Below are 13,969 nucleotides of genomic sequence, written 5' to 3'. Positions count from 1 at the left end.
AGTCGTTCCTGTGGGCAAGGAGGAAGGGAGCCCACTTGCACCCCCTCTGCTCTGCATGACACCAGCGATCTCCTCTGCCAGTTGGTGGGTGCTAAGGTGGTGGGCAAACAACATCGTGGGGGAGAAATCCTGATGGCATACACGCGCACATAGGTGCTACTTGCTGGCAGGACTTTGGCCACTTGCGAGGTCTTACATTGCAAGATTTGACTGCAGCCCTGCCACTGTGCAAAGAGCTGACTCTGCGGGATGCCTTTTCACGTAGACACAGGCCCAAGACCCTGGAAGAGATGCTGCTACTGTTGGCATCTTTTAGATGTCCTTTGTGAAAACACTGAGACAATTTTACATGACTGTCAATTCACTGGCTGCCCCAGAGTTGTTCTATATGTCTCCATGCTCAGGACAAAGTCTCGAGCTCTTTCAGTCTGGTTACTTATCTAGATTTGTAAATCCGCTACATTTGAGCAACTTCAGGAAGTTACTGGCATTTCTGGGGTTTGCTCTTAAGCAGAAGTGCTGCATTAACTTCTTTCCCTCAGTAATACCATTAGTTCTTCTTCTGCCTTATATTAAAAAGATTCTGAGCTTGTATTTCACAAACATTTCTTATCACCAGCTGTCACCAGCTCTATTGGTTATTTCTGGGATGTCCATTGTCAGAGAGTTCAGTGCCTCAATACACTGTATCTATGTGCTCAGAGCAGTACAGAAAACAAAGGCAGATTTATTATAAGAAGCTCGTGTAAATCAGAAGCTGAATCTGATAAAGGCATTAGCATGGACAGTTTCTTAAAATTATTGAGTTGAAACCAAGAAATCCAACAGGCTGATGCTATTCCAAAACCATCTTGAGATCTCTTATTACTTTGAAGTATCTAAGCAATATAAATGAGCATGTAATTCCCACTGACAGTGAAGTTCCCTGCACAGTATACACAGCTCTGGCACCATGTGAATAATAAATATGGTGTGGAAGAAGATGCCAAGAAGCAGTCAAAGTTCCCATTGTCTGTACAGACAAATGCCATCACTTCATTGCAAGATGGCTTTAGCAGCAGGAATGTCAGTCACATGCAAGAATTGAAATCCAGTGAGAAACTCTCCCCCAACTTTCAACCCGTGTTACTCCTTTTCTATGCAACCTACAGCAGAAATGGCCGAAGGGCTGTAGAAAACATGGCCAAGTGGAATTGCACGATCATTTATGAAAGGCAGAGGAAAAGGGTTGGAAAGCTCCCTCCCAAGCAGGGTCAGGGTTGTCTCTTGAGACATCAGCCCTCCGAGAGATGCTGCCCCTTGTCACCACTGGACAGGAATTAGGATCACGAGCCATATGAAATTATGTTTACCCCCAAACTTCATCCTTGGCTTTCCAGCCAGCCTGCTGGCAATCCACAAACCGTATCCAAATGAAAGTTTGGCTGTGAATTTTGTCACATTAAAGTATAACAAACAAACAAGCTAGCCTCTGGCTCCTTCCTCTGTGCTGGTCTCACACATAGATGTGTCTCCCACAGTGGCCTATTTTTACTGGCAGCTGAGAAGTCCTACTGACCATTTTAAAGGTGGGATTGCTTTCCTTCCCTGTTCTCCTGCCTAGGACCTTACTTCTGCACAGGAAACTTCAGAGTGGAACTTGCAAGAGTCCTTGGAGAGGGAGTGAGCATGAAAACATGGGAAAAAATTAATCTCAATGGAAATCCTTTACTAATTGACAGGTTGGAATAAGAATGACCGTAGACCCCAAACTATGCCAGGCAACCAGTCTGCTCCAGGCACTGCAAGCTCACTCAGCCAGCCACATGCCTGGCTGTTTTGCTCTGCCAGCTTTACAAAGCCTAATTAGTACTATTCCTTTTGTTTGTAATTACAAAAGCAAACAGCCCTTGGAGAGTGAGGGAATAGAGGCAGCTCCTTGACTGAGCTTAAGAAAATGTTCTAAATAAAGTTTGCCTCTCATCATGTGTACTTGATAATATGAAAGGGATGAACACAAGAGCCCTGGTAAATGGAAAAAGGTTTCCAGGCCAGGTAGAAGCAAGGGGGATAGAGCCTTGCTACGCTGGGGAGGTATCAGTGCAGGTTAGAAGAGACCAACCCCAGCTGGAACCATTCTCTACCCATCCTGCAAAAATAGTACATTTGACTGTCTGTGCTCATGGTCACAGCTGGGAGAAGCACAGTACACTCCCAAAGGGGCTTTAGAGTGAGATGGATCCTCCCACAGCCCATCTCCTCATGAACCCGTTAACCCAGAAACATCAAGGAATTACACAAAAGAGTTTAAGAGACAGATACAGATCAGCAGGTCTCTTCTTGCTCTGGAGGCAGAGCATCTTGTGCAGATAGCCACAGCCTGCATATACCCTACCCCAGATAAAGCTACAGAGCGCTAAACACTGCCAAAACACAGAGCACCTCTCTCGGGAGCGCCTCAGCTCCACACCCCATCCCTTCCCCATTCCTGCAGCTCTCACTCCCCTGCAAGGGAGCCATCTGCCTTCCTCCTGCCCCTTCCTGCTCCACCCAGGGTGCAGCTGGCCTTGCCGAGGAGCAGACCTTCTGGTTCCTGGGCTGCAATCGTAGCAGATTACTGGGTGAGTTTCTGCCAGAGGCCGCAACTGCCTGACTCACTGCATAAGATCTGTCCCCACCTATGTCTGCTGTAGATATACACAGCTAAACGAGCTCCATCCTGGCAGGCAGGCTCCCAAAGGCCCAAGCCCCCCTCTTCTCTTCCATGCACACTGTCCAAGTTCTGCTCAAAACTAAGAAATGAAGTAATGCAGTCCAATTTTCCTTAAAAAAGTCCATTTATTGAAATTGTTTAAACACTTTATACAAGTTCCCAATACAAGCGTCTGCTCCCTGGCTCAGGGTTAATGCAAATACAAAAGCACAGACTTCAGCAGCTCTTTAACGTGACCTGAGCTGCCAGCTCCTAAGACAAGGTCTCGTGAGGCAGCTGCTGTGCACGGGCAATTCCCCATGGAGAAGTGGAAGCCACATGACCCAGCTCCAAGTACAGGCCAACATCAACTCAAGCCTGAAACAAATGCTCTTTTTGGTTGTTGTTTTTTTTTTTTTTTAGTAACTTTATGTTGCAGAGAGTCAGGTCAAACAGAGGTACAAGGCTTATACAAACCACCAATGCCATGGTTGTATGCCACTCAGTCCCAGAGGCTCCCCCGTCTATGGAAGGAAATCCAAGATATCTGATGCCTCTGAACACATACACAATTATAGAGCCTGGTCAGAAGCAACCAGTTTCCTTCTCTAGAAAAAGCAAGGTTGAGCTTTGGAGAACTGTTACCATCCTTCTAGGAATTACAAGACTTCACTCCGGACAGCCTCAGCCAGCGTTAGTCAAACACCAAGTGACTGACTGGGTGTTTCAGAGGACAGGTTGGGAACCTTTGATGAGCTGCATTTTTTTTTTTTTTTAAAGATATGACTTAATATGCAAGGGTGGTTTTATCTTTAAAATGCTAGTTTCTTTCTCTTTGGTGAGCTTGGATTAAAAGAAAATGCCATAACTTTTGGGTCAGTTTCCTTGGAATTTGCCTTCATATTACTGAAAGCGTTTAGAAGAAAAAAGACAGGATCAAATGGCAGCATGTGAGGTATCCTTGGGGAAACATCAGGGAGCGGCAGTGCATTCAGTTTGGTTTAACATTTAGCTGCATAAGGCAAACTGAGATCGGTAACTAAGCCCAAATGAAAGAAACTCAAGGAAATAGGAGAGTTTGTTAAAAAGTGGCCTGTAACACACACAAGGGGATAAAGCTTCAAACCCAGTTAGGTACGAGGGTGGGAACATGGAGAAACAATCACTGGCAGCACTCAGTGTCTAAGGAACAGCAGCAAGAGCCCCCACCAGAGACACGGAAGGCAATCATTTTCCTTTAGCTCTTCCCTGGCACCAGGGAAACCTGCAGCTGCTTTGGGAGTTTCCTAACCTCTGTAGTTACGATTTTGCAGCCAAAGGCTGCAAGTTGACACAATCAACTTAAAAGATCTTGTCAAAAGAGTGATGACATACAGTTAAGCCAAGCCACCTTACACTGCATCTTCTGTTGGCCAACAGTGCATGCATGGACAGTTACAGGTTTCAATTTGTTAAGTCACAGCAATTTAATTGTGTCTGACCCTTTGTCATGCCAATCTGCACAGAAAGGAGGGTGTGAAGATGATGCCAAGAAGACAGTACAAGAGCACTTTAGATCTCTTCAAACATTCCTACATGTAAAGTCTTTTCCCGAAAATTATGTTTCCCCTTAAGCTATTGGTTTCATCACTTTGTATATAATATATGTTCCTTTAATTTCTACACACACCACACTGGGCTCTAACTTAATGGGATATGGGACTGAATTGTTACCATCTATTTTTAAAAAAACTAAAAAAAAGCACCAACATCCATCTAAAAAAAAGTATCATTTTCCCTTTTACTCCCAAATACTAAACTTAACCCAAGCTTGGAGGTTTCATCTTTCCAGTGGCAATACCTATGAACCTAGGCTAGCCTTCCTCCATGGGCTGGGAGAGAAAGGAGAAGTTATGTCCAGTAGCAAAGAGGATTACAAAAATATACACATTTTTGGGAGAAGAGGAAGGCAGAACCTAGAGTCTGAACTCTGCTCAGGACAGCGGCATTGTAGTGTCCTCTCCAAAATGCTTTCACTACCAGTGCTGGTGGTTCTTCTTTGTTTCATTATACATAATCCTTCCCTGTGGAGGGGGCATTTTTTGGATAGCCTCGGGTGGGTGGATACGAAGTTTCTCTCCGTGGACAGGAGCAGCAGAGGAAGGCTCCCCCCAGCATGGCCAGAGAAGCAGCTGCCCAGCCAATGAAGAGAGCTGATCCAAACTCAAATCTGGGGGAGAAACAAGGAAGAAAGTGAATACCTGAAAAGTAATGCCTCTGGATTACAGCGTTAGCACGTCCACACAAAGCAGAAGGGAGCCGAAATTGGGATGGAAGTGGCTTTCGGCAAGACAGCAGCCTGAGAGTCAGCAGAGTCTCGGGCTGTTCCAAAGCCCAGAACTTTTGCATGCTGGGTTAGTCCAGTCTGCCAGCTCACCCTGCACAGCTGCAGCAGGGCCAAGCTCTGTGCAAACCAGGCTTTAAGCATTTAGTGGAGGAAAAATGCAGAAGTCACAGCAGTTAGGTCTCTGGCAGTGATGCTGCCTTAAATCTTGGCTTTGTTTTAAAAGCCACGTGGATGATGAGATCTGGTCCTAATGCTCCTTCTGCGCAGTATGAAGCCAACCCAGCTAGCTCAGGAAATTCCCTTCTTTGTTTTGAACCACTGCTACTCAAAACTAAGCCCTGTGAGCATTTGTCATGCTATACTATAGTGTTAATCAAATGGGTCGGTACCTGGTGTTGACAGGAGTGAAAGGGTCGTAAAAGGCCCGAGCCACTCTGTTGCCGTACCATGACGTGGCCACCAGCGCTGCCAAACCTGTACGTGAAGGGAAGACAGTGTCATGCCTTATTAAGAAGAAACCCAAAATAAACAAAATCACTGCAAAAACTGCATGTACCAGAACCAGCATCCGGAGTGATGCTGAGCTGCTGCTACCCTGGGAAGATCTGAGTTGTTACTTAGTGCTGGTTGGGAGAGGAATTAAGAACGGATTTGAGGTCACCCACAGTTACATTGCACCAGAAGCAGGACTATTGACAGCCTTTCACTGAAGCAGGGCATACAGGTCAAACTCAGCTCTGCTAATAGAGATGGAAGGTATGCAGTCCATATAGAAAGCATAATGCTAGTGCCAAGAGACCTGTCTGATGCCTCAGATAGCCAGCAGCTACTGCGCCAAAGTCCGATAGGGAATTCCCAGCCCAAAATGCTCTTGGAGCAATGACAGCAAGCCCTCCCCATCCTCTCACATCCTACGCAGGACAAATACCGTTTAGGAAATGGCACATTTAATATTAACACATCTGTATGTTACCAACCTGCAATGATGAAGATCACCCCACCGAAGACAGCCATCCGCATCTTCTTCACCTGGTCATCTTCCATGCACTTCATGCATTTCATGCCAGTCACAGCAACAAATACAGCGACAAGGCCCAGGAGTATTGCAGCCACCATCAAAGCCCGAGTGGCCTGCAGACTGCCTAGAAGACATTAGAATTTGAGTTACCACAAAGAAAACTCAAGATACAAATAGAAATTCAAATTACTGGGCTCAGTAACCACGTGTCAAAATACTCTGCTCCATGTTACACAGGATACAGCCAAGCAAGACATTCCTTTTTAGCTTTAAGCTCCAAGAGACTGTCATGCATCAGGATCAGAGGACCCTCAGCCTCTTCTAAAATGCATGGCAAACAAGGGCATGCAGCTCTTTGCAGGAAATGACCTGGGAATTGCCCTCAGACATCTTTTGTTCCTTGATCACTTGAATCCCAATTAGAAGGACATATCTGTTTATCAAAAGAAGTATTCAGATTTAGGCTCTATCTTGACAAAGCTTTTAGGCACATGTTTTAATATGAATAGCACCATACATATGAATAGTCCCGCAGCGGACAGTAAGGCCCCTTTATTGCTCAACACTTCCAAAACCTGTCTCTTACTCAAATACCTCAGTGCTGATTTAGATATTTTTGTGTTAAATCCTCAGTTTGAGTCCCAGAGGGTACAAAAATATAGTTGCAACAGAAACAGGATTTTCCCAGCCAAGTGAAAAATAGGGGGTTTGCTGCCTAAAACATTCTATTTATTAGACTCAAAGATATTAAAAATGTTTTAAGTGCCTCTTATGCTTTTGAAGGATTGGAGCATGGACTGATGCCTCCCATAGGCAAGGGTTGTATTTGCCTGGGTTCTCAGACAGACTCGATGTACTTTATCCAAGATTTGGCTTTATATTGACTCATCTGAAGGCACAGACACACTAACCCTACATACATGAGCTACTGAATTCAGATTTTCTTGATACCAAAGGAGAGAGAAAATAACAATATACAAAACCACCTGAATAGCAGTGAAATAAGAGCCCGAGCTTTATTGACTGGCAAATCAGGTTTGTTTGAACAGCATGGATTTTCATATACAATCCTGTTAAGATCTGGGATCAAACAGGGCTGGTTAATCAACGGAACAAGCTCCCAGGAGCATGCTGTAACCAAGGCAAAGTGTCCCCTGACAGAAGGTTATCTAGCAGTGACACATGTACAGTTTTAGCAAAGTATCACCAGAATCTGTTCCCGAGTCTGAAGCTCACCCCTCAGAAAGCACACTGACTGCATTCTGCCGGAGCTCTGCAAAGCACTTCAAGCTTGGACAACTGCAGCTGCAAGATTTAAGCCTCCAACAGAGCACCTGCAAACTCAGTCAGCACTGGTATGGTGAACCCATCAGAGCCTGTGCTACAACAATGGGCTCTTTGGTTCAACCTGAAACGCAGACAGGAGGTTCAAATCTGATACTGGCCAGGAGGGGTAGCACAGCCACACAACTATCCTCTGCAGCTTCTTTACTACACTTTGCCCCACGGCACTGCCTGTGCAGGAAAATTCTTGTGACCCACACCAACAACAAGCTACCAGGCTCTAGTTCTGCTTTCAAACAGATCTGGACCAGCCTCTATATACACAACCTTGTTGTTCTGTAAATAGATTATGAAACCAATTAAAAACAATAAAAAGGCAATATTCAGAGCAATAGGAAGCAACACTTTCATAAGAGAGTCTTGGCTTTCCTGGGAAAAATCCCAGGATCAGCTTGGCTAAATGTCATCTCTCACTTCCTTCAAAGGGGAAGGGTGACACACCTCCGCACAACCCAGGTGTTCAAAACCCATCCGATGTATTGATTGTAGAAACCCATTTACAAGGCCATTTATCACTTTAGCATAAACCACAACAGCAGTATCCAAACACATTTTTAAGCGATTTACCTCCAATGTCAGAGATTACACTCTAAAAATAATTTCTAGCTTACAAAAGTTACGCCAATCTTCAGAAAGACTTCAGCTGACAGGTTACCACCCAGACAACCAATTCAGCCGCCATAAATTTAAGGCTAAATTGTACATTACAGCAGCAGCTCTGGAGAGGCCAATGGCTGAGCACTAGTTCATACTTTGCATGGGAAAGGACATTTTCTGTAGAGGTACCAAATCTGTTTCATCAAGTCTACAGTAAGTTGGGCTTAGTCATGCTGCAGAAGAAATTACTCTATAGGAGAGAGTTTTGAAAAAGTTCTTTCATGAGGCTGAAAATATGAAATGTTATCTTGAACAACTAGGAAACTAGTTATACAGGTGGGAAGAGACCTCTCACCTTCAAACACGGTATAAGGGACAAACACAGGAAGATGCTTGAAAGTTTCTATGACCTCAGAAGACCTAGCTATGAAACCTGCTAAAATCTCAAGATGTACAAGTATTAACTGGATGCATGCCATGACAGCTTTGCAGAAGCAGCTGAACGAAAAGCAGCACTGTGAGCATTTCCCAGGGCTGCCCACTTTCAGCGGCAGACCCTGGAGGGACATCTCCTGGTGTCCTCACCCCTCCCTTACGCATGGCTCCATGGCATAAGAGGACAGAAGCATTTAGGAAGCTTGCGGTAGGACAGAAAAACAGGTTGGAGCATTTGCAGAACAGATTGCCCCTTTATCCCAATAAGTTTTAGTGTGACATGACTGTATTAGCCAGCCATCCTCCCCTCTGCCCAGCCCGGCTGCCCTGTGCTCATAGCACATGCTGGGAGACAGCGCTTTTGTCTTCCTACCACTTTTGCAAGGTGTGCAGTACATTGCAGTTAATAATCATACAAGATGTCAGTTATTATGTACACATTAACAACCTCATTGTCAATGGAAGCTGCACATCCAGAGGCTGAGAAAGCAAGTTTAATATTAGTTTTATTGTTCACATGGGCCTTTCCAGGTGCTTTAAAAATCCCAAGTGATATAATATTGTCTTAACCTGTGAAACAGGACTGGCTACTGACAACAAGCAGAAGTACTCTACAGCAATTTAACTTTACAACTTCTATCATATTAGAGAGAAACAGGATTTCCCCCACACTCCTTGCTGCTGCAACTGTCTCACCAACAGGAACAGGTAGCGCAATGCTTGTAGCCTCCCATGCCATATGCCACAGCTGTTGGAAAGCCCAGGCGGTCTCAGGAGCCCTTGGGGGAAAAAAAACAAAACCAGTCCTGCACAAGGACAAACTGGCCTGGCACCCAACAGCAGCTGTCAGCTAGCAACAGTATTTTGTCAATATAAACCACTATTGACTCAGAAGCCAAGCCTTTTTATTGCTGGTTAGTAATGAGAGACCTGGCCTGAAAAGCCTATAGCAAGAAAGCAAGTACTGAAGGACAGAGGCTTAAAACTACTGAGGATGGTTATTAACAAACGTGAATTCTGCAAGCCATAAAATACTGTGTAAGACCACAAAAATGGCATAGCAGCTCACACCTGTTTCACATAATGAAACCCACTTTTTTAAAACATGCTAACAAACAGCTCTGACTTATCCTTAGTGGGTTTGGACACAAGCTACATGATGCAGTTTATCTGAAGCCTACGTAAGACTTTTTCCTTCCCACAGCTATCATTACCTGACAGAAGTAATTACTGGTAACTGCTTAGATACAAAAAAGGACTTCACCAGCATATGTTTGATGTTATTTTTCTGTCATCACATTTCCTTATTTATTCTGTTTATATCACCTACATTATAGAAAAGCTGTTGGGCAAGTGCCATGAGATTTTTGTAATGCCTGTTTGTAATGCAAAATTGCTGTAATAGCTCTGTGCGCAGATTATTTTCTGATAGCGATGCTCATTGTGATAGGGATGCTCATTGACTGTCTTGTTTGTATTTAAACTATGGACTTTTTCTTTCCTTCCCGTGGGCCTCCATGAACCAAGTGATGACAGAATACAGGTGAAACATGCTGTGCAGCTCCCTCTAATCTCTGCAAGGGAAGTGCCCTAGGAATTACAAGCACCCCTGTAGCATAGGAAGCATGCTGCACCATCCACCTCCAAGAGAAGTCAGCAGCCTTCAAAGCCTTCCCACTGGGGTTTCATGAAAGCTGAATCTCCTTGAAGGAGCAGGATCCGAGATCTGTTCTGCCCTGCCAGCATGTGAAAGTGACTTTTGTGTAGCAGGCAAGGGAATGAAGATCTGAACAAGCAGTAACAGCTTCAGAGGTAGCCAGCAAACCTATATCACACTTCGCAGTCATTCTGGCCAGACCCAAAAGCCTGCTAACAGCTTGGAGGCTTTCAACCCCCTTACCAGCCCCTGCAGAGACCCTGCACACCCATCACCATCAGATATTGCAGCCTGGACTCCTTCAAAGCACCTCCCGACAAGTCTAGAAGACTATACAGAGGAATCTGGGCAGCATGCAGACTCAGACAGGGCCATGTTTCTTGCCAAAATAGGAAGGCTAGGAAGTCCTCACTGCATGTCCAGTGCAAAAGAGGCAACTTCAGTAGGTGACAGTGGCCTTGTACTCTGCCTACCCCAAAGCAAATAAGGTTCAGTGCCCTCCTGCAGTCACTCAAAGAGGAGAGAAAGCTGCCTGGTAATACAGGCAACACATAGTACCACCATTTCCAGGTTCCTGGTCAGACAAGACCTGGGCAGCCTGTTTTCCCACGAAGCCTAGAAATTCTCTTACCAAGAGGTTTAGTAACACTAGCTACTAAAGCTGCTTAGAAGCTGCTTGTAGAGCAATAAAGCCAGTGTATTGCAAGACTCCCATCTCCCCTCTTGCAGCCACAACAGGGCACTGCACAGGAACAGCCTCGGTGGCATTCCAAGTAACCTAACCGTCTACCTTCTCAAAGTGCACAGCACAAGTGAGACTTGCTTTATCACTCGATCATGATTTTTTCATGAGGAAGGAACAGGGATTGAGAAACATGGGAACAAATTAACCCTTAAGCCACATGAAAGCACAGATACCAGCAGGTTCTACCTGCTTACTCCAGACCTAAAAATGGAGAGAGGTGACCAACTATTTGGACACATTTGTCTCCTGCTATAGCTTTGTCCCTCCCTGGGCCACCCTCCCAATTCCCCCACTATCAGGACAGAGCAGCAGTAACCTGAGCATGAACCCTTCCTTCCCCCCACCCATCCTCTTCCCCAACTCCTGGAACACACTCAGCCGGGGTGGTAAAGATGTAGGAGGGAAGATTTCACATTTCAGTGATGCTGTTTGTCCCAGAGGGCACCCAAACCCTTTTTTATTTTCTGGGCTAGGGCACAAAGGCTCATTGTGGATGTACTAGGTTTGGTGATGAAGTGGTAGATAAGTCTCAGCTTGTCTCAAGCACAGAACCTCTCCCAGCAAAACCAAACAGGGCAATGAGTATCTTCAGCTAAAACATCCTAGACAGGAGCCAGAACAACCTCTGCTCTGAACAGGAGAGTGTGGTTAGGTGGGGCTGAAAGCTTCCAGAGACAGGTACCAGAAGCCCTTCTCCCTCCTGTCTGAGACCATCCCCCTGAGACCCCGGAGGAGCACAAAGCCGAGCTAAGCTCCATGGACGATGCTGGAGGGCTACAAGAACAATGCTGAGGCTGTGCAACAAAGCCTTGTTGCAAGGGTGGCTTTTGTTGCCTCTATGTCTGCATGTGGCCACACACTGCTTTTCACGTAAGCCAGCAAAACACAGCCTTTCTATTGCCTGAATAGGAGCACTGACATAAGCCCTCAGCTGAACACAGCTGCGGGAGAAATGCCAGCATGGGTACACTCCAGCAGTGGGGCCACACGAGAAGCTGGAGGCCCCTCAGTTGGCTAACAGTGCTCATCAGCTTGTGCCAACCCCATCTCTGACATGCAGCATCAGTCCAAGCAGCCAAACACTGACACATCTAGAGGAATGGCAATAGCTACCAGATACTCAAAAGCTTGCTGGCAAAGCTCTCCAGCATTCCCACAACCATGAATTACTGCAGGTGTGAGGAGACTCTGTCCTTTCTACCGGGACAAAGTAATTGCAGATCTAAGCCTCTCCCATCAGTGCATGAGGCTCTGACACGTGGCTCAGAGCATTCAGGGCATGTGAAGCTCTGGCAGGAAAGCATGGCCAGGCAGGAGAAGTTTTTCTGCTCACATAGCTGTACCACCTTCACCATGACAAATGAATGCAGTAAGAGCACCTGTCCCAGGGTGCGGCTGTTGAATTGGGTATAAATGGGGGTTTTTTCACACCTCCACCCAAAACAGCACTGCTGGTCCCTGCCCAAGCCTATCGGGCTGTACGGCCTTGAAGAGAGACCAGGTGGGGAAAACAGCAGCGAAGGTGTATGTCCCTAGGCATGATCTCCTTTCAAGCGGGAAAGGCACAACCTAAGCAAGCTGGGGTACCGAAAGAACAAGCAATCCTTTGGGTGTGTATGTCCCTAGGCATGATCTCCTCTCAAGCGGGAAAGGCACAACCTAAGCAAGCTGGGGTACCGAAAGAACAAGCTGGCTAAAGCCAGCCCTCACTGACTTCCCCAACGAGGAAAACGTCCCCTGCGATTTCCCTATTTCTTGGGCTTCCTGGGAATTTTCAGGCAAGCACGCCCTGCAGGGCTAGGGGCTCTGCAGGAGCACAAAAGGCCATTAATAGCTCAGCCTTGGTCCCTGGCACCTCACACCTCCCTCCCCCGTAGCCCGGGAAGAGAAGAGCCCTTATTGTTTGCAGGACAAAGGTGAGGGGAGCAGCTGGTTTTCAGCACTCAGCCATGAATGGGGCAGGTCTGGAGGTCCTGAGGCAGGTTTTTAGGAGCCCGTTCAAGCCAGGCTCCGCATATGATTCTGCAGGCAGGTCTCATTTACAGCACAATGGGCTGCAGCCACACAGCCCCCGAGGCAAGTTTACCTTTCGCAACCCATCCAGGGGGTGGCTGAAGATTCCTCAGCCCTGCTGGCATCTTCCCCCCCCCCCCAAGTGCGAGATAAGAGGCTCGAAGCTGAGCTTATACATAATTACTATTCAAACCACCCCAGACCGCGTGCTTAGCCCAGCCCTGATTATCCACAGCCCTGCACCCTCTTAGTGCTAAGTGGGTGCACCGCAACTCCTGAAGGGAGTAATTTGCGCCTCTGCCAGCTGCAGGGCCCACGGGTGTTCGGGGCAAGGGAGCAGGAGCGATTGATGTGGGCTAGCAATGAAGGTGGGGCCCGGGGTGTCCGGCTTCACCGCGTGACACAGAGGAAGGGTTGGTGGCAATCTAATTTGGAGATACTCCCAGTGGTCCCTGGTTTATGTGAAACTGCCTGCCCCATTCCTTTGGGAAAGAGAAGGTGACCAACGTGATAATTATTATTTTATTAATTAGGGAGAGGGATGAAAGTGTTCCAGGACACTACTGGACTCGGAATGAGGGGAGGGATATTGAGAAAGTATGATTTTTTTTTTTTTTAACCCCTTTGGGTGTCAGCAGAAGTTACATGCCCCAGCGCTCTAGAAACAGCCCTCACTGGGACTCCAGCTCGGCGTGACCACCCCGAGTCACACCCCAGCAAGCCAGGCTGCAGTTCCCGCATGCATGAGATGGCTTCGCCGTCCCAAGGCAACTTAAGAGACCTAGATATTGCCTTGACGTACTGGTCTGCCTAAAAACTACAGGCAGTGCTACCTGGGCTAGAGTCCAGCTCACCTGCCAGCCCTTTACTTAAAAGCCCCACGGGAGTAGCAGCGACTTTCCCAGAGAACAAAAGACCAAAACAGTCAAACGCAAGAAGAAAAGCATCCGTGCTCGAAAAGACCACTTCAGCACCGCTAATGAACTTTGTTTCCTGATGAGCCGTGCCCAGCGAAGGCAGTCCCTGCCTGAACTTCCACAGCCAAAAGCTCTTGCTCGCAATCACGGCGCTTTCCCGAACACACGTGGAGGATCTGACCCTTCCCCTCCCGGGGCGTTTTTTTTAGGGGGGACGGGCAGCTGGCGTGCGGGCAGGGGGCTGCG

The 13,969-nt window shown here is 46.8% G+C and overlaps 1 protein-coding gene across 1 annotated transcript in view; it reads right to left on the bottom strand.

Moving 5' to 3' along the window:
* Positions 1 to 2,852: 2,852 nt before the first annotated feature.
* Positions 2,853 to 13,969, bottom strand: part of CLDN1 (claudin 1) — a 30,960-nt gene continuing 19,843 nt past the window's right edge. The window contains exons 3-5 of the mRNA XM_009282430.2: positions 5,975 to 6,139; positions 5,387 to 5,471; positions 2,853 to 4,880 (exon numbers count right to left, since the gene is read on the bottom strand). Of these exons, the coding sequence (XP_009280705.1) occupies positions 4,718 to 4,880; positions 5,387 to 5,471; positions 5,975 to 6,139 (413 nt within the window). The 3' untranslated portion in view covers positions 2,853 to 4,717. The remainder of the gene's footprint in view (positions 4,881 to 5,386; positions 5,472 to 5,974; positions 6,140 to 13,969) is intronic.

This window comes from Aptenodytes forsteri, unplaced genomic scaffold, assembly GCF_000699145.1.
Source record: "Aptenodytes forsteri isolate BGI_AS27 unplaced genomic scaffold, ASM69914v1 Scaffold404, whole genome shotgun sequence".
NCBI lineage: Eukaryota > Metazoa > Chordata > Aves > Sphenisciformes > Spheniscidae > Aptenodytes > Aptenodytes forsteri.
Note: the sequence above shows the minus strand (reverse complement) of the source record. Positions and strands in the feature narration are given on the sequence as shown.